At 37.2% G+C, this 22,331-nt stretch overlaps 1 protein-coding gene across 1 annotated transcript in view; it reads right to left on the reverse strand.

The window, feature by feature from the left end:
- Positions 1 to 2,161: 2,161 nt before the first annotated feature.
- Positions 2,162 to 22,331, reverse strand: part of LOC129223287 (cubilin-like) — a 149,585-nt gene continuing 129,415 nt past the window's right edge. The window contains exons 24-26 of the mRNA XM_054857853.1: positions 12,451 to 12,573; positions 11,941 to 12,189; positions 2,162 to 2,415 (exon numbers count right to left, since the gene is read on the reverse strand). Of these exons, the coding sequence (XP_054713828.1) occupies positions 2,162 to 2,415; positions 11,941 to 12,189; positions 12,451 to 12,573 (626 nt within the window). The remainder of the gene's footprint in view (positions 2,416 to 11,940; positions 12,190 to 12,450; positions 12,574 to 22,331) is intronic.

Raw genomic sequence — 22,331 nt, forward strand, 5'->3', positions numbered from 1 at the left:
TGCTCATTGGTGTTTGCTTAATCCGCTATTTTTATCTTTTAAGCTGTTTGCTTATCTGGCTCTTGTCTTTTCTCGGATGTCTTTTCATCCATAAACTCTTTTTTTTTGCCATTGAAAAAGACGTTCCTTGTAACACCGAAACACGTGTCTGCAGTAATCTGCAATTTGTGCTTTTTGACGTTGTTATTTCTTATTTTACTTTTCAGCACGAAGGTATTTATTTATCTTATTTATCTTTATCTTCGATTGAATGGTCTACTGGAACAATGTTGGATGTGATTTTTTTTTTTTTTTTTTTTGAGCAATCACGATTGCTTATTGTTCTCATTTGACTGTTTTTGGTGTCCGTGCCTTTTTCAACTTGGACCAGAAGCTGCTGCAGCACCACCGCCCACCGTCCTCTGCTGATGGCGCGGCGCGGCTGCTCCGGTCTTGAGCAATCCGCTTCTCCTGGTCGGAGGCGTCCATGTCCTACACACACGCACGTTCACACACATACACACACACGACTTCACACACATACACTCACACACGCCTACGTGCATACACACAGGTCTACGCACACACACAACTATGCACACGTAACCGCCCAAGGAGGAGAGGCAGGCTTGGGGGGGGGGGGGGCAGGAGCCGTTTCTAGAAACAATAACTCCAATGAGTAGGGTCCTGTCTCAGTTCGTGATTGCGAAAAACATAATTTGGATTCAAAATTTCAGAATTCAAATTAATTTTCTTTTTTTTTTTTAATTTGATTTTAATTGGTTTTTCGGTGAAATAACGCCAGTTGATTCATTAAAAAGCAAATTCGGGTTTATTTTTATCCTTTGGAGGAAAGTGTTTATTACAGTAGAGCAACGATGGTGTGTCATTTCTTGCCAGCTTTTTCAATTTTAATTGAGTTCGCAGAAAGAATGCTCTGCTGCAAAATTTGCATTTTGTAACCCCCAACTTTGTTCCATTCGACAATGGCATACCACGTGGCTAATGGTATGAAATGAATAAATCCTCATTCCCGTTCTTCCCTCGAGTCCCATTCAGTATAGAGGCTAGCGCACCGTTCTTTGAACGATGAGAAAGCAGGTTCGATCTTCTTGTTTGTACCTCATTATTTTTCATCAGCGCAAATAGTCGCAGCGTTCTCACTTTCTTACCGTGAGATTGTACAGTAAATTACTATTTTACGGTAAAAAGTGCTTGTAACAAAGATGCCAGCACATTTAACCGTAAAACTGTACAAGAAAATACGAGTTTACCGTAAAAGTACTGACAACATGGATGCCAATACATTTTGCCGTGAAATTTTAGAAAAAAATTAACAGTGCGCTCATGTTGTGCGATCTGCATAATTCATATAACACGCCATTAGACTGTCTCATTTACTGTAATTTGTTCCATCAATAAAATTTGGCTAGAGGACCATGATTTGTTGATTGTGCATTGAGGTAAAGTTTTGTTGTTGATGTAACGCCATAGCAACAGCCTACACTGCAGTGGGCAGGTAAAGGGCAGTAACCATTGAGAAGAGATAAAAATGGAGGGAGTGAAGACTTTCGTTCGTGAACCAGAGGCCCCACGTCACGTGATAGGTTTTAAAGCAAAGCATTGGATTAAATCCGGTTTTTTTTCGCTAGTTTCACGCAAAACGTGCCAACCATTCGCCGTTGTTGAGTCACGTGACTCAGAGTCGCAGCCTCAGCGTTTGCTAAGCCAAAGATTTGACTGGCATTTAAATTCCTGCTCTATGACAGTAACAGCAAATTTCTCGGTTTTTTTTTTTTTTTTTTTTTGGGGTCAACTGTTGTACGTTTGCTTTGTAGAACAAGCTTGTTTATTTGGTTTCCGCTTAAAAAAAAGGGCGAAAAGTGTAATTCCAACTTTCTCCTGTTGCTAGTATTGAATCCATCACACATATCTTCAAATATCTCAAGCTCATTTCTGCAGATACTGCCATTTAACTGCCCACGGCAGTAACAGGAACAGCAACAAAAACGCGTTTTGAAATGGTCGTGGATGGCGTGAAACCAGCATAAAAGTTACCTCTCTGACGGCTCGTTACCTTTTTTTTTGAACTACCCTCGCATACAAATTGCACATCACAACCATTTTTCTGAAATCTCCAATGGCGATTCCTCCGCGCATAATAAATACGACGACACTACATTCATCCTTTGACAGTTCGGACTGAACGAGAAGCTCTGAAAGAGAGGATGGGTCTTTCTGCAGATAACTGCATCCGCGGCGTCCAGTCGGATCCATTTTCGGGGCTGCTCCACTGGGAGTGCCCCTGCCTCCACGGATAGCCCCTGCACGGAATCTGTTTGTATTCTGCGTGGAAGCCCGGCGCTGAGCCGTCCTTGTCGGATTCGAACATAAGAACAACTTCATCCGCCTCGCCGATCGGGAAATCGATTTTCCCTAAAAGAGAAAAGGAGGGAATTATTCAAATTTAGGGATGAGAGGATAAATCAAAGCAAATCAGTTTATTGTAACACAAGCACAGAACACAGTGGCAACACATCATTAGCACGGTAGCAGTAACAACTAAGTGGTAGCATATCAATTGTGGCATCGCATCGGTAGAGGTAGCTAAGCAATGTTAGTGGCATCGATAGTGGCAAAAGAGTAGTGACTAACAGCTACCATACTCCGTAAACTACTATTTTCAAAAGCTTTTACCAATTGCAATTCTGTACCTCAGAGCCAAACTAACGTCACTCACGTTATTACTACTTTACAGGAGAGCGATAAAACTTTTGTTTGCTGCATGCGAAGGATGGGGCTCACGCTCTTTTATGATAGCAAATAATTATCTTTATATTTACTCACTAGTGATACCCGCACGGCTTTGCCCGTAATAGAAAAATCAAAAGGTCTTTTGATTCGCCTGTATATTTACAAATAATGTATGGTGAATTTTCTCGCCAGTTGGCTTGTACCCATCTTACGGTTCCACGTTATGATAATTTCGTATCTCGCCAATTGTCTTGTGCCCATGTTACAGTTCCACGTTATGATAATTTCGTAATTTACTCGTCCATCTTATGATATTTTTTTTCTTAAAATTGGAATAGAAAAAGAACCACATCGAATTTTCGAAAAATCACTTCGAGGTGCACACCCCCATGCTACATACTAACTTTGTGCCAAATTTCATGAAAATCGGCCGAACGGTTTAGGCGCTATGCGCGTCACAGACATCCTACAGACATCCAGACATCCTCCGGACAGCTTTATTATTAGTAACTAGTGGCACCCGCACGGCTTCGTCCGTAATAGAAAAATTAAAGGTCTTTTGGTTTGCCTGTATATTTACAAATAATATATGGTGAATTTTCTCGCCAATTGGCTTGTACCGACGTTACAGTTCCACGTTATGATAATTTCGTATCTCGCCAATTGGCTTGTGCCCATGTTACGGTTCCACGTTATGATAATTTCGTAATTTATGATAGTTATTTTTTTCTTAAAATTGGAATAAAAAAAGAACCACATCGAATTTTCGAAAAATCGCTTCGAGGTGCACACCTCCATGCTACAAACTAACTTTGTGCCAAATTTCATGAAAATCGGCCGCACGGTCTAGGCGCTATGCGCGTCACAGACATCCTACAGACATCCAGACATCCTCCGGACAGAGAGACTTTCAGCTTTATTATTAGTAAAGAAGATAATAAAGCTGAAAGTCGGATCTCTGTCTCGATGTCTGTGACGCGCATAGCTCTTAGACCGTTCTGCCGATTTTTATGAAATTTGACACAAATTTAGTTTGTAGCATGGGGGTGTGCACCTCGTTGCGTTTTTTCGAAAATTCGATTTTGTTCTTTTTCTATTCTAACTTTAAGACCATTTTGCCGAGCAAATTATCATAACGTGGACGAGCAAACTACCATATGAGGCAGTGAGAAGCAAAGGGATGTATGTGGCAAAATTTAAAATTTGGAGATCAGATCAAACCAGTACACATGGTAGGTGAACCTCTCCTCTGTCTTGGGGCAAGAGATGGTAATGGTAGCCCTTGTGGTTGCTGCTTTAAAAGCATGATTTAGAAAAAAATTTCAATGAAAGCCTACCTAGGATGTTATCTTTAAACGCGAATTACTCAAATCTTGAAAATGTCCTCTTGCATCCCTTTGCTTCTCACTGCCTCGACAACGAGGCGAACAAATTAATTAAGCAAATTGGCGAGAAATTCATCATCCATTATTTGTAAATATACAGGCGAATCAAATGACCTTTTATTTTTCTACTACGGGCAAAGTCGTGCGGGTGCCGCTATTAAAGGAATATTTCTTATAGAACTACGTTCTGATGACTCGGAAGAAGATTCTGCATATAAAGCCGCGATAACCTGAAAATTGCCATTTTTGGACTTCGTTAATCTGGCTCTGAGGTGCAGAATTCTTGTTCACTGTGGACAATTTGATTGACTTTTCCTTCTTGGAAGTTTTCGGAATTCAGTTGTCGATTGCTGGAAGAGTGTAACCTTACTATTTTGGACTTCGTTAGTCTGGCTCTGAGGTACAGAATTCTTGTTCACTGTGGACAATTTGATTGACTTTTTCTGCTTGGAGGTTTTCGGAATTCAGCTGTCGATTGCTGGAAGAGTGTAACCTTACGACCAAACGGTACCACCTTGAGGGTCACTGGACAAAACTCTGGATGTAGATCAATTCGCACTGGACACGAGCCCAGGCAAAGCGATTTTACTGCACGCTCCTGCCCTAGTTCGGCTGCAACGGTAATCCGAAATTGCTAGTTTGGCTTCAGCAAGACAATGATAATTTCTTTGGAATTGATCTATTTTGATACTATACTTGCAACTGCACCTATTACTTCCTTTTACAAAAAAGGAAGTATTGTATTCGCGAAAAAATTTTCACTCAAAAATCGGCCTTAATTTGCATTTTTCTCACCCCCGAATGAATGTTGAGTTTTTTTTTTCGACCCGACCACACGTGGATATATGCCTAGGAACCTACAGACATCCGAAACATCAATTTTGACGACCCCCGAGTTAATTTCAACGAATTTTGTCGTGACGTCTGTATGTATGTGCGTATGTGTGTATGTATCTCGCATAACTCAAGAACGGAATGTCCTAGAAAGTTGAAATTTGGTACGAAGACTCCTAGTGGGGCCTAGTTGTGCACCTTCCCTTTTGGTTGCATTCGGATGTTCTTATGGGGGTCTTTTGCCCCTTTTTGGGGGGAAATCATTGTTAATTTCGATTTAAACTCAAGTAGTGTTATAATTTGTCGGACACTTGGCGATATATCGCCAGTCCTTTGGTCGCCAAGTTTTGTCGCCAACTTGGCGACAAATTTGGCGATTTTTTTTTTAAATTTTAATTTGGTTTCAATTTGGCCACTGTTGGTGATATTTAGAGAGTAAACTATTGAATCCCATTAAAATTGCCAATAATGGGGAAATGACATTAAATTGGAGTAAAAGGAAGTCATGTGATGCACACAAATCAGCTCGTTTTTATATTATACTTGCAACTGCACTGCAGTATGTACCGATTGAGTACATTCATTCACAATCTATATATAGATAACTATCTGTATGTGTGCATGCATGTATGTTCTTTATGCATATCCACAGTTTACGTTCGATCTTTCTCAAATTTGGCATTGAGGTCCTTCGATGCTCAGGAATTCATTGAAATTGGGGGAGGGGGGGTTGTCCCTATATAAACCCACAGTTTGCATAGGATCTTTGCCAAATTTGCCACTGAGGTCATTTGATACTCAGGAATTCACAGGTGTTCACCAGAAAATCTATGACACGGAATGTTTGCTCCTATTATTGACAATAACTAAATTTTCAAAATTTAAAAAAAAATCCAAAGATGTCAAAATTTTAATTTTGATACATTTTATAGATTACTCTTTTCTGCATGTTGAGCAATCACGATTGCTTATTGTTCTCATTTGACCGTTTTTGGTGTCCGTGCCTTTTTCAACTTGGACCAGAAGCCTTTGCAGCACCACCGCCCACCGTCCTCTGCTGACGGCGCGGCTGCTCCGATTTTGAGCCATCCGCTTCTCCTGGTCGGATGCGTCCATGTCCTACACACACGCACGTTCACACACATACACACACACGACTTCACACACATACACTCACACACGCCTACGTGCATACACTCAGGTCTACGCACACACACAACTATGCACACGTAACTGCCCAGGAGGAGAGGCAGGTTGGGGGAGACAGGAGCCGTTTCTAGAAACAATAACTCCAATGAGTAGGGTCCTGTCTCAGTTCGTGATTGCGAAAAACATAATTTGAATTCAAAATTTCAGAATTCAAATTAATTTTTTTTTAAATTTTTCCTATTTTTTTCTTCTTTTCTTTAAGCCTGATTGTTGAACATGCGTCACATGACGCAACTTTTATTTTAGTGCAAAGCCGGACATACGCGGTTGGTATTAATTAAATTCTATATTATCCTCCCATAAGTTGTATTGACAACAAAGGCCAAATGTGTAGGACAGCAAATATTGTGCCAAAGCTTCACATTAAATTAAAAAACACCATTGCAGTTTTGGAGCGAAACTAGCAGCTTTGGACGCCTGTTGCAGAAGAACTAGAGCATGTGTAGTCCAATTGCTTCAACTATGCTCATACCTACTGCCGATTCACAGTTTTGGAAGGATCCGTGACCCTCAAGGTTGTGACAGGGGAATGACAAAAATTAAAGTTAAGTTATACATTGTCATAACTACATGCAACTAGTGATGTTCCCATCAATTTTTCTGAGGGTATACTCCCAGTAATCGATTGCGCACAATATGTGTATGTGATCATATACATAATATGTCATAATATGAAAATTTTTGAAGCTTGAGGGTATACGTTACAGTAAAACCTGTAAAGTTGATCACCTTTGTAAGTTGACCACCCGTCTATGTTGACCGCCTTTGTCTGGAACGGAATTAGTCCTATCTTATATAATGACTAGTGGTACCCGCACGGCTTCGCCCGTAATAGCAAATTAAAAGGTATTTTGGTTCGCCTGTATATTTACAAATGATGTGTAGTGAATTTTCTCGCCAAATGGCTTGTGCCCACGTTACGGTTCCACGTTATGATAATTTCGTATCTCGCCAATTGGCTTGTGCCCATGTTACGGTTCCACGTTATGATAATTTCGTAATTTACTCGTCCATCTTATGATATTTTTTTTCTTAAAATTGGAATAGAAAAAGAACAAAATCGAATTTTCGAAAAATCGCTTCGAGGTGCACACACCCCCATGCTACATACTAACTTCGTGCCAAATTTCATGAAAATCGACCGAACGGTCTAGGCGCTATGCGCGTCACAGACATCCTACAGATATCCTACAGACATCCAGACATCCTCCGGACAGAGAGACTTTCAGCTTTATTATTAGTAAAGAAGGAAAACCTGTGTAACTTGACCACCTCTCTATCTTGACCACCTGTCTATCTTGACCACCAATGAACACCAAATTTGGTTTGGAGTAGTGTAAAAAACCCTTTGTAAGTTGACCACTTGGTTTATTTTTTAAAATTTTATTTAGCAAATTATTTTATTACTAGTGGTACCCGCACGGCTTCGCCCGTAATAGAAAAATTAAAAGGTCTTTTGGTTCGCCTGTATATTTACAAATAATGTATTGTGAATTTTCCCGTCAATTGGCTTGTACTCATGTTACGGTTCCACGTTATGATAATTTCGTATCTCGCCAATTGGCTTGTGCCCATGTTACGGTTACACGTTATGATAATTTCGTAATTTATGATAGTTTTTTTTTCTTAAAATTGGAATAAAAAAAGAACCACATCGAATTTTTGAAAAATCGCTTCGAGGTGCACACCCCCATGCTACATACTAACTTTTTGCCAAATTTCATGAAATCCGGCCGAACGGTTTAGGCGCTATGCGCGTCACAGACATCCTACAGATATCCTACAGACATCCAGACATCCTCCGGACAGAGAGACATTCAGCTTTATTATTAGTAAAGAAGATTATTATTATTTTTTTATAGCTTTCCAAGAACATTTTTGATGTCAGACCAGCATTTTACCAACTAAATGAAACAGCAGCATAACTAAACCTCCTTTTGAGTTTGAGTAGATTATCATGGGGTTATAAATGTATATGAGAAAAAAATTAAGCGAAAAATTTGTAATTTTTGATTAGCTATGAATTTTTAGGAACTATTAATATCAAATGAGTAACTTTTCATAAACAATAAGATTTTTTTTTTGAACAATTTACTGAAATTTTAAATTTGCATGACACATTATATGTCATTCTGGGAAAATATTCTCTAAAAATATTTAAATAACATTTTAAATTATTGTTTCAACAAAGTAATGCTAAACAATGAAAGTGAGTGGAACAGAAAGAATAAGTGTCAATTAGTCAAAAAATGAATATATGGTGCAAGAAGTGACAAAAAAAAAAATCATTACCCCCTTTATAAGTTGACCACCTGTCTAAGTTGACCACCAAAGTACTGCACCGCAAGTGGTCAACTTACACAGGTTTCACTGTATATGTCTAAAAAATGTTTGAGAGTATACGATGTATATGGAGGGGTGTTCCCTATGGGAACACCACTGCATACAACAAAAAGCCATGCCACTTAAAGTAAGGCGGAAAAACACCATACCAACAGTACTTAATCACTCATTGAGAGATTGTTACGAAATTAAACTAATTATCAGAAATAAGGTAATGGCAGTCATTGAAAATACTTAACAAGATTAAACTTGAGATCACCTAACTGTACTTGACTCTGTGTATTTTTTCCAAAAGAACCAATTAAGATTATTTCTATAATGAGGCTACAGTTCAAAGACTAAATTATGGGTTAATACAACTATTACTAGATGTGAGAAATATGAATTCCACTCTTCGACAGGGGAGTGGCAACAAAATAAAAATGCATTATTTATTTATTTTTTCTTCAAAGTAGTGTAAACCTTGAAAAGACTTGATTTTTCTATTTTACAACATTGCATACTAGTTGTCAATATGTTAAACAACATTTTCTTTGCAAATATGTATACTTTTTAGAACTAATTTTACTATAAGGGGGGGTAGGGATACGCAGGGGAATGACTTTTATCATGTAAAAAAATATTTACATGAATAATAATACAGTTTATTAATCTTTTTACTTCCTTTTACAAAAAAGGAAGTATTGTATTGGCGAAACAATTTTCAATCAAAAATCGACCTTAATTTCCATTTTGCTCACTCCGAATGAATGTTGAGTTCTTTTTTCGACTCGACCACACGTGGATAAGTGTCTAAGAACATATAGACACGCGAAATATTCATTTTGACGATTACTGAGTTAATTACAACGAGTTTTCTCGTAATGTCTGTATGTACATATGTATGTATGTGCGTATGTATGTCGCACATACATACATATGTACATACAGTCGCATAACTCAAGAACGGTATGTCCTAGAAAGTTGAAATTTGGTACGTAGACCCCTAGTGGGGTCTAGTTGTGTACAGCTTCTTTTGATGGCATTCGGGTGTTTCTAAAGGGGTCTTTTGCCCCCTTTTGGGGGGAAATCATTGTTAATTTCGATGTAAACTCAAGTGGTGTTATCATTTGTCAGACACTTGGCGATCTATCGCCAGTCTTTTAGTCGCCAATTTTTGTTGTTAACTTGACGACAAATTTGACGTTTTTTGAGCAATCACGATTGCTTATTGCTTTCATTTGACTGTTTTTGGCGTCCTATCATTTTAATTTCCCACCACCACCCTCCGCACCATCACCGCCGACCGGCTCCTCACGATGCTGCTCCTATAGCGAAAGCCGTCTCCAGGTTGCATTCATGTCTTACACACACGCGCATACATACACAACTACACACACACACGCATACACCTACACACACATACACCTACACACATACACCTACACACACATAAACCTACACACACATACACCTGCACACACATACACCTGCACACACATACACCTACACACACATACACCTACACACATACACACACATACACCTACACACACATACACCTACACACACATACACCTACACACACATACACCTACACACACATACACCTGCACACACATACACCTACACACACATACACCTGCACACACATACACCTGCACACACATACACCTACACACACATACACCTACACACACATACACCTACACACACATACACCTACACACACATACACCTGCACACACATACACCTACACACACATACACCTACACACACAAACACACACATAGACACAACTATCCACACATTCATGCCTGCACACAGACACAAACACATACGCCTACACACACATACACATACCATCTCACACACAACTACCCACACAATTATGCCAGCACACAGACACAAACACACATGCCTACACACATATACACATACACCCCCCACACACAAACACACATGCCTACATACACACACTCGTGATTGCGAAAAACATAATTTGAATTCAAGATGTCAAAATTCAAATTAACTTTTCTTTTTTTTTTAAATTTGGTTTCAATTTTTCCACTATTGGTGATGTTTAGAGAATAAACTATTGAATCATCATTAAATTGGAGTAAAAGGAAGTCATGTGATGCACACATCAGCTTGTTTTTCTCAAACATAGAAACGTGTTATTTAAGCGTTGTAGCATCAGTTTCATTTCTATACGAGTTAATTTGTCATTTTTACTTTCTTCTATATCTAATATATAGAAGAAAGTATTGGATTCGTGCAAATTTTCGAATTTCGAAGGATTCGAACGTTTTGAGGTGTGCTGAGTCCATTTCGACTATTTTTGGAAAATGTCTGTCTGTGTGTGTGTATGTGTGTGTGTATGGTTGTGTGTGTGTATGTGTGTGTGTGTGTCACGTCTGTGTGTGACCAGTTTTTTGTGGCCGCTCTACAGCAAAAACTACCGCATGAAATCGAACGAAATTTGGTACACATATGTGCCCCTATGTGAACTTGTGCATATTGGTTTTTGGCACGAATTCCTCCAAGGGGGTGGAGCAATGGGACGTTTTTTGAGTTACGCGTGCTTGCTTTTCATCAGGAAGTAACTGGCGGAATCAAACAAAATTTGGTCCATATGTTGCCCCTAACAGGAGCAGGTGCTGATTCAATTTTGGTGTCAATGAGTCAAACGGGGGTTGCGCTATAGAACGTTTTTTGTCGTCAATTGTGACTGCTGTATCTCAAGAAATAACGAACGGAATCAAACAAAAAATTTTTGACAAGTAGCCCTTAGTGGGTATAAGAGCTGATTTTATTTTGGTGTCAACAGCTAAAAAGGGGGGTGGCGCAATCGCCCGTTCTTTTTTTCCATTGTGAGTGCCCTATCTCAAGAAGTAATGCTACGTTCTGGTTGAAATTTGGAATATATGTGAATCCATACGTAAACAGGCTTTGGTTCAATTTTGACTCCAATCGCTCCAAGAGGTGTTGATTTTTTTTTTTTTTTGCGAATAAAAATAGTTTTATTAATGCAACAGTAAAAAAGATAAATCGTAATAGATTGTCGTCTGCGTATTTCTCGTGATTTTAATTGTACGGAAATAATCGGAAATATTATCTCAATGATTTAAAATTTTTAACTGTTGCCATCTTATGTTTGTTAATAAAATATTTGTAATTAATTAAAGCAAGGCTTTTAAAATAACTTTCAATTTTCGCTCTTTGCTTTGCTTTTACAATAATTCAGACATTGGGATGGTCGTCAAGTTTTTGCATGTGTAATTTTGTTTTTGTCAGGAATATTGCTTCCTCGTCAAGCATGGGGAGGGATCAGAAAAAGGAAAAATATAGAAGAAAGTTTCGTGATGGCCACAACATACTAGTTAAAGCAAGGACAAGAATAACGCAGCTCAGAGAAAATGACCCACTATGTAACTGATTTAGTTCAATACTTACTGCTTTTCCCTTTCAGTTTGTCGCCGCACAATCTCTCCCCGGCCACTATGAGTGCATCCCCTTCGCACTCTGGAGTCTCTGCGATGTTGAAGTCGTGGAAGTAGACCTCCACTCCGCAGAAGGTCCGGACCCGCACGAGCCGGAACGAGCAGGACAGGTCCGGCGGGTAGGGGGCCGGATAGTCCGGGGAAATGATGTGGCCCCTTCTTTCCCTGAGGCAGTGGTCGCACATTCGGATGGGAGGAGTGGCTGAAAAGATGCGAGTAAGTCAGTAAGATTCAGTTTTTTTCAATTAAGAAAAAATAGTTTCGTCTTTTAATTGGTTTTTGTAAAAAAAGAATCTTTTAACCCTCCAGAACTCGCGCGGTTTGCAAAGTACTCACACTAAGAAGAAAAGAAAATATTTTTTATTCTGTTTCATCAAAATAATATTTTATTTAACAAACGAGGTTGGATTTATTGAAGTAAAAATCTCTTGAATAAGATTGTACTTAGCTTTGAATTTCTTACCAGGCTTCCATGTTGTTCCACATTCGGTCTTTTGTTTCACTTTTATGGAAAATCCACTTTTGGAACTGTCCCAATCGGAGTTGAAAGTAAAGCGTATTTCTTGAGTATCGAAAGGTATATCACCTAAGGAAAAAAATGAAAGTTAGTTTTAATTACCAATAATAATGTTATATAGAAGTACAAATTTTTAAAGTTACGTAAGCATAAAACATTTATACAGTATCATTCACTAAACCATTTTTCATTACAATTGAATCATTTGTTTCTGAAACCACTGAAACGCCAAAATGTCTAATTTTAGGAAAGAATTTTTATCATCCTATATTAAACAAATCAATGCCGATCGCAACTCTTTTTTCTGAAATAAATGCACCCAAATGTGTATTTTTAACGGTTTGAAATATTGTTATCCTACTCGAAAAGTTTTAATACACTGGCCTCAAAAAGTTAAGATACAACCGTTTTTTTTTTTTTTTTTTTTTTTTTTTTTTGCGTCTAATTTGCAAATGAATGAATGTAGAAACCAAAAATTAGGAAGGTATGTGCATTAAATATGTTTTTTACTTTCTTCTATATCTAATATATAGAAGAAAGTATTGGATTCGTGCAAATTTTCGAATTTCGAATTTTGACGGATTCGAACGTTTTGAGGTGTGCTGAGTTCATTTCGACTATTTTTGGAAAATGTCTGTCTGTCTGTGTGTGTGTGTGTGTGTGTATGTATGTGTGTCACGTCTGTGTGTGACCAGTTTTTTGTGGCCGCTCTACAGCAAAAACTACCACATGAAATCGAACGAAATTTTGTACACATATGTGCCCCTATGTGAACTTGTGCCCATTGGTTTTTGGCGCGAATTCCTCCAAGGGGGGTAGAGCAATGGGACGTTTTTTGAGTTACGCGTGCTTGCTATTCCTCAGGAAGTAACTGGCGGAATCAAACAAAATTTGGTCCATATGTTGCCATTAACAGGAGCAGGTGCTGATTCAATTTTGGTGTCAATAACTCAAAGGGGGGTTGAGCTATAGAACGTTTTTTGTCGTCAATTGTGACTGCTGTATCTCAAGAAATAACGAACGGAATCAAACAAAAATTTTTTGACAAGTAGCCCTTAGTGGGTATAAGAGCTGATTTTATTTTGGTGTCAACAGCTAAAAAGGGGGTAGCGCAATCGCCCGTTCTTTTTTTCCATTGTGAGTGCCCTATCTCAAGAAGTAATGCTACGTTCTGGTTGAAATTTGGAATATATGTGAATCCATACGTAAACAGGCTTTGGTTCAATTTTGACTCCAATCGCTCCAAGAGGTGTTGATTTTTTTTTTTTTTTTTTTGCGAATAAAAATAGTTTTATTAATGCAACAATAAGAAAGATAAATCGTAATAGATTGTCGTCTGCGTATTTCTCGTGATTTTAATTCGCAACTCCAACGAACTGTAGGGGGCACTGAAGTCACTGTCTAATGGCGGAATTGAAAACTAAAACAAACGCACATGGTAACGAAGAAAATGCCAAGTGTTGTGATTTTTGTTCGTACGTATGATTTTTTCGCTTTATTCTTTTTAAATTAATTTTCAAAGTCTTGTGGATATTCTGGCCCACGTAGAAAGAAATGAGAATTCAAGAAGCATTACTAAACGTCAAAGATTAATGCAAACTACGTAGTTCGTAGTTCTAAGCAGCTATTTCCCTGATGTTGAATTCGATATTTATCAATTCTTGATAAAACTAAATAATAATTGTGGCCTGACAAGAACAACAATTAATGCTAGAAAATTCAATATGACATTACAAATTATTATCGAAAGAAGATGATACTTCTTTGCCTTGCTTGGCTAGCGCTTATTTTTTTTCCATTTGTAGCTGAGTTATTTCTCTCGAATTCCCGAATCGGTTCATTTAAAAATTTTCTGTTTCGATTTTTCTAATTTCTGAGTTACGATTTAATTGTGTCATGTTATGCAAATCATCAACAAAATTCTCACGGATATATGGTGGTAGTTTTCTTTTCAGTTGATTGACCATTATTTCTTTTCACTTATCGAATTCTGTAATCTTACTACCATTTTATTCCACTCATGATAAAAATTAAAAATGGTTTAACTAAAAACGCGAAATCTCGCCAAGGCTACTTTGCTCGCACAATACCAAAATTATAACCCTAAACAAATTTGGCGAAACCTTTCAGCTGAGAATAAAAGGAATAAAGTAAATTCTTTCTAGGTTAAACATTTTTCATTTTGTTCTACGATAATAAATCCAAGAAAATATTTTGCATACTGTCCATTCCAACTAAATGCTGCTGTAAAATATGATTAGTTAAATTAATTTAAGATTAAAAAAAACTCATATTCTTACAAATTCATACAATAAAAATTTTTACCTGGTATAACGTTATCCAATTTTGTTGATCCAGAGTTTTCTTGTTTACGCTTCCACCATTTAATACTTTTTTGAAAGAAATAAGGAAAACTAACATTATTTTGAGAAGCTCGAGAATACTCTTAGGGGACGAATTAATTTCTGTAGCTGAAAGCAAACTAAGACACATCGATTGCGTTAATAAATACTCAGAACAAACTGCCTGTGTTTACGTCAACAGACACACATGGAACTAAAACGTGGCAATGTTTTAGTTCCATCGGCAGTTTTGTAAATCACCGCAAGGTAGCGTATTCGAGCGCTGGAGTTCCGAATTGTATGGAAATGATAGGAAATATTATCTCAATGATTTAAAATTTTTAACTGTTGCCATCTTATGTTTGTTAATAAATAAAATATTTGTAATTAATTCAAGTAAGGCTTTTAAAGTAACTTTCAATTTTCGCTCTTTGTTTTGTTTTTACAATAATTCAGACCTTGGGATGGTCGTCAAGTTTTTGCATGTGTAATTTTGTTTCTGTTAGGAATATTGCTTCCTCGTCAAGCATGGGGAGGGATCAGAAAAAAAAAAGAAAAATATAGAAGAAAGTTTCGTGATGGCCACAACATACTAGTTTATTGAATGTGTCATAGAAGTTTGTATAAGTGGATTGCAAAAACGATTTTTAACAAAAGCAGCAATTTTTGCGGAAAAGTCCTTTTTTCGAAGAAAACAGAACATCACAGTATTATGTAATTAAATGTCATAGAAACAATACAAAAATGGATTCTAATGGGGGGGGGTGTCCCCCTCTAACTTGAATACATTGGCGGCATTGATTTTCCATGCTGTTTGTTGTGTTGTCGCACGTTGGAATAGAAAGCGAAGACCAGACACAGAGTAAGCCTTGTCCCAGCTCATGTAACGACCTTGGAGGAGGATTTAAAGCATCAACCTGTCCGCCAAGATAGTCCCAAAGATGTTCTATTGGATTCAAGTCTGAAGATCAAGCTGGGCATTCCATTCGTCCCAAACTGTGATCCTCAAGATACTCAACAACCCGAGCTCGGTGAGGTCGTGCATTATAATCCAATAGAATGAAATCATTACCAATGGCACCAGCTTCTGGGCGTACGTATGGATCAAGGATCTCATCCTAAAATCTCAGACCAGTCAGAGTTTCTCCAACGAACACATGGGGTCAGTGTGACCACCGAGCAAGATCCCTGCCCAAACCATGATTCTAACACCTCTTTAACTGTGGTATTTCAAGTGTTGGATTGATAGTATCTAATGCGCTGTTCCCTCCAGATCAGTAGACGTCTTGAATCACTTTCCAATGTAAATCTGGGCTCGTCTGTGAACAACACAGAAGCCCATTGCTGCTGGGCCCAGGAAACATGTTCTCTTGTCCAGCATAAGCGGATCCTTCGCTGTGGTCCTTCGAGGGGGAAACAAACAACTGGTCGTCTTGCATAGAGACTTGCATTGTGAAGACGATTTCGCACCGCAGTAGCAGAGATTCTTCTTCCTGAGGTTACAAAGTGGTCCTCAACAAGTTGCGGCACAGTAGTGGTTCTTCTCCTTCAGGCCAAAAGAACTAGAAAACAGTCTTCTGCAGGTGCTGTAGCTCGTGGTCGGCCTGGAACAGGTCTTCTGGACACATAATCTTCGGATTGGTATCGATTCTAAAGTCACTGAAAAACACTACTGGACACATTGAGACGTCTAGTAGCATCAGACTGCGACAACCCCATTTCCATCCATCTAACTGCTCTCCATCTTAACGAATCGGGTAAACGACGTCTCTAAGATATTTTCCAAAATCTATTGACTATTATCACCGAAACTGCCAACAGCAGTTGAAAATCAATGCAACTTGCACACAAAAGAACGAAAGCTTGATCTTTGCATATTTTTTCTCTCTCGTAAAAAAGTTATTTTCTATAAAAGAAAAGTGGTAGCAACCTTTTTTACTTCCTTTTACAAAAAAGGAAGTATTGTATTCGCGGAAAAATTTTCACTCAAAAATCGGCCTTAATTCCCAATTTGCTCACCCCCGAAAAAATGTTGAGTTTATTTTGCAACCCGACCACACGTGGCCTAGGAACGTACAGACAACCGAAATATCCATTTTGACGATCCGCGAGTTAATTAGAACGATTTTTCTCGTGACGTCTGTATGTGTGTATGTATGTCGCATAACTCAAGAACAGAATGTCCTAGAAAGTAGAAATTTGGTACTTAGACTCCTAGTGGGATTTAGTTGTGCACCCCCCTTTTTGGTTGCATTCGGATGTTCCAAAGGGGGGTCTTTTGCCCCTTTTTTTGGGGAAAATCATTGTTAATTTCGATGTAAAAAGTGGTGTTCTAATTTGGCGAACACTTGGCGATATATCGCCAGTCTTTTGGTCGCCAAGTTTTGTCGCCAACTTGGCGACAAATTTGGCGATTTTTATTTATTATTATTTTTTTAAAATCTGGTTTCAATTTGGCCACTGTTGATGATATATAGAAAGTATATTGAATCACACAAAAAACTACCAATAATGGGAAAATAACATTAAATTGGAGTAAAAGGAAGTCATGTGATGCACACATCTGCTCGTTTTTATAAATGGTTTTAAAGTTCGTTATTATCATTCTTGCAAACTATGCATTTAATTGTTACTACCATTTTTATCGTGAGCTTCAAAAAACATGTTGTACCTTAACTTTTTGAGGGAAGTATATGAGTGGGAAAATGCATCATATGGGGCGTTCCATAAATGATGCGACTAAATTGGTGAAAAGTAATTCATTGAATTCATTCGTGCAATAAATCAAAAATCTTTAAAATAGCACCCTCTTGTGTCGATACACTTCTGGAGGCGGTGTTTCCATATCTGGAAGGTATTCTGGAAAGCCTTTTCCGCGGAATGTCCTTTAGAGCCGATGTAACTTGCGCCTGGATGCTTTCAATCGTATCCCGATGTTTTCCTTTCATGGCTCCTTTTAACCAAGGAAACAAAATAAAGTCAGCGGGAGCCAGGTCAGGATTGTAGGGAGGCTGGGGAACCAATGGGGTATGGGTGCTGGCCAGGAAGTCGTTGACAGTGAAGGTGCTGTAACTCGGCGCGATGTCGTGATGAAGATTCCACGCGTCCTTGATACCAATTCGGCAGCGCTATCCTCCTTTTCGACCTTTTGAGCACTTCCAAGTGGAAAGCTGAGTACTAATCTTAAGGTGGTCCGGGACACATTTTGAAATTTTTTTTATTATGTACTTTAGAGTTTTGAAATTTTTTGAACTGATTCATGATTTATTTAATAAGCAAAATCATAACATAAATATGAAAAAAATTATTTTTTTATTTAAATTTAATTAGTTTTTTTCAAAAAAAATGGGGTTGCTTTAAATTGCTATAACTCAAAATATTGTTGGTCAGTTTTCAATTTTTTTTCAAAAAAGTATGCACAAATATCTAAGCTTTAATTTTTATTCGGCGATTTTAAAAATATTGATTCAATAAAAAATAAAAAATATTTGAAGAAAAATTTCGAAAAATTCGAAGATACTTTTAAAAAAAATCAGAATTTTTGCAGTAAACGTTTTTTTTTTCAAATTCGCCGAATAAAAATTAAAGTAAATTGCTTGAAAAAGATATGCTCCAAGTTTCATTACTTTATCTCTATCGGTTCCTGACTTATAAGAGTTTGAATGCAAGAAATCGGGAAAAATTGCATCATGGAGAAAAACGCGTTTAAAGTTTCAAAGTTATGTACACATTCGTTAGATGCATGCAACAAAAATAACTATAACTTTCGTTCTATTTAAGGTAGAAACAAGATTTAAACGTCCTCTTAAGCAGAAAAAAACGGAGCAATTTTTCAAATTATAAAAAAAAATTGCAAAATTTGAGGATTTTTGTGTCTCATACCCCCTTAACGATTAAATGTGCCATGTTACATAAACTCAAAACGGTGATCACGGGAATGCACGTCCTGACCTGTCTGGCAGCTCGCAGCCGACTGAGACTGGGCGCCTTTTGAAACTGAAGGGCTGTTCACTTATCAACCGTCCGTTACTTATAGAACGCACCTTGTATTATTGACTTTAGGTTTAAGCAGATCTTACTGCAGACACTTTTTCTGGACACTTTTTAAATAGCTCTGGCAGCAAATATGACGCAACACAAAAAAAAAAAAAAAAACCTTCGGAGAAAACCAAGGTTTTACGCAATAGCAGTTTTGAGTTATTTAGTATCCGAATCTAAAATATTGCAATACGCATATAACAATTAAGATGTTATGTTTACTGGTTGGTTTTCGTTATCTAAATTAATAATGCATGCTTAACGTTCGAATATTTTTCTTCTAAATTATCTAGTTGTAATGACGTGTCACTATTAATTATATCGTTTTCACTCCGCCACGCGCCAGTTATGTAAGCTAATGTTGTGCGATTTTTGTGTCACTAAAGAGCATTATAAATTCAGATTTTAAATCAATTATTAGTACATTTTTCCAAGTTTTGTTTCTTTTATTTGAGTCCCTTTCGTTGCCGGGGCGCGATATGAGAAAGCGCATTACATAAGCTTCAAGAGACCCCAAACTACTTTAATTTCTACGTAACTTTAGAGATATTCAGGTACACTTATTTATTATAATTTTTTCTTAGTGATGCTTTTTTGAGTTAAATGCAATTAAAAAAGCAAAAACTTTAAAAATTGCCAATATCGTCTTAAAAGCAATGAACTTAAAAGCAAGCCTAAAACCTTTTTGTATCACACATTATCGTCACAGTAAAAATTTTCAATTTCTGTTACTCAACAGAATCTGAAAATAAAACCTTGAAATAAAGTTCAATCTCGGGGTGTTGATTTTTGACTGAAATAACGTATGTTAAGATCGCGCAAAAACGAGTTAAAACCATACTTTGGGGCTGCGTAGCTATGGACAGCAGTGTTGGGCATTAATCAATTATTTTTTCAATTGCCTTGATAATTGATTAAAAAAGTAATTGCAATTAAATTAATCGCAATTAAATTAATTGAAATTAAATCAATTGCAATTAAACTATTAATTGTACTTTGCAATTAATTTAATTAGATTAATGTACGTTAATCGCTATTCACAATTAAAATAATTGCAATTAATTTTCTTAATTCTTTTATGAAACAATTAAAACTAACAATTAACTTAAAGTATCAATAGGTACAGCGCAGCGTACAAAGTTCAAAGTATTATTCGAATTTATTTTCGTTCAGTGTTGACTGCTCGCTCGCCGCGTGAACTATTCTCGTCTTGGCATGTTTTTTCCACACGTAAATGTTTGTGTTTTAATTAAGGGTTTTAAAATTGTGCAAATCATTGTTTTATAGCTTAACCTGTAACAGGGGAAATCAGAAAGGAGGACATAATAGGGGACGTTAAAAAAATAAAAATAAACAGAGACCGCTCTGTTTATTTTTTTATTTTTTTAATCGTGTAGTTAAGATGCATTTCTGTAATTTCCCTCAGATGTTCTTCGGACTTTAACTAGTACGGAAAAAAATTTTAAATTTTTAATTGAAATATAAATTTTTTGAGGATATTTTGCTGGAGCCATAAGATTTTTTGAGAAAAAACATATGCTGCAGTAAATAATTTATTGATCGTAATAAAGTTACTGGTACGTGAAATACACCACCAGTTCAGTCATTTCCAGCCGAGGACTGCAGTTTCGTGCTTATTAGCATGCATCAGCCGGCATAGGAAAGTGACTGAGCTGGAGATGGAAAACCTCTTAAGGAAGTCAAAAGTACCAAACAAACTGGTAGCCAATATAGAATTAGTGCAGACGAGACGAGTGACCGAAGCAATGGTTCGGTTCAACTCGAGTATTTCATATATTTCTGCTTTAGCTCTGGCTATTGGGCGGTAATTTACTGAAAGTTACTGATATTTTATTGATATTTTATTTGTTGCTAACATGTGTATTTAAATAATTCGATAGTAATATGGTACCCGTTTAGCGTCCACGTCCCAGGTAGACCTTTCGTCTGTAGAATATATTGTACAAAACCAGTAATTTTTTTATGAGTTAGTTTTGATTAAAATTCACAGAACAATCGCCAATTGTTAACTGTAGTAAACTACAATTAACAATTAATTAATTGCCAATTGTAATTTTCCACAATTACAATTGATCAATTGTTAATCTTTAATTGTCAATGCAATTAAGATTTGCCCAACTCTGATGGACAGCAACACTACGCAACCACAATATCAATGGAGTCATAGTACAATCGCCAGAAATAGTAAAATCAGTAATAATAAATATAACTTTCAGGAAAGTGGTGTTGCTGTAAATAACTACAGTGCATTGAAATGTGCCTTGTAGTGGTTTTGTCAAAGCAAGCGCTGCACAATGTAAAACTTAGGACAAATTTTTTCGGAAAGCTGAAACTGTCAGAATGTTCACTTCATATGACGCACTCTCATATATTATTTCTTTTTTAATCATTTATACGGGAGCTTAAACAGCTTAACATAAATAAGGATTGCGCACAAAGCGCTTTGCATACCGACAAACGCAAGAAAGTTTTGCAAGAGGAGAAGATAAGACATAGGGCACCGGCGGAAATCGAACCCTCGACCTCCGACATGGAAGACGAATCTTCTACCACAGAACCACGGAGGCCCCGCTGTTATATATCAAAACATTACGGAAATTAAAAAAATCTCCTCTCTTACATTTAACCTCTTTTACATAGTTAAGGAAGTATTTCCATTCGCAAAGTTTTTTTTTACTCAAATGCTACCCTAAATTTCCATTTTGCTCACTCCCGAGTGAACGTTAAATTGATTTTTCTGCCCAACCGCAAGTGCATATGTACTTAAGAACATATGAGCGCTCGAAGTATCCATTTTGACCATTTCCGAAAGAATTACCCGGAGCTTTCTCGTGACGTCTGCATGAACGTATGTGCGTATGTATCTCTCATAACTCAAAAACGGTATTCCGTAAAATGTTGAAATTTTCACATAGGCTCTAAGTGGGGTCTAGTTGTGCAGCTCCCCTTTTGATTGCATTCGGATGTTCCAAAAGGGGCCTTTTACACCTTTTTGGGGTAAAGCAGTGTTAATTTCAATGCAAACTCAGGTGATGTTGTAATTTGGCGAACATTTAGCGATACATCACCAAGCTTTCGGTCGCCAAGTTCTGTCGCCAACTCGACGATATAACGTCAAGCTGGGGACAAATTTGACGAAAAAAGATATGTTTTGAATTTGGTTTCAATTTGTCGCTATTGGCGATAGTTAGGAAATTGAAACACGTTAAATTTGTTGATATTGAAAAAAATAATTTCTGTAAAACGCTTTTTTTTTTTTTTTTTTTGCTATCGCTTCGCGACAAACTAGAAGAGAAAATATTTAAAGTAATTCCTTGCTTTATTAGTTATTCAAAAAAAAAAAAAAAATTTTAATAGATGTAAAAAGGAGTAGAGTGGAGGCCACACCAGATATTTTTTTTCTTAATTTCAAAGCATAGTTTTTTT

Source organism: Uloborus diversus, chromosome 5, assembly GCF_026930045.1.
Source record: "Uloborus diversus isolate 005 chromosome 5, Udiv.v.3.1, whole genome shotgun sequence".
Taxonomy (NCBI): Eukaryota; Metazoa; Arthropoda; class Arachnida; order Araneae; family Uloboridae; genus Uloborus; species Uloborus diversus.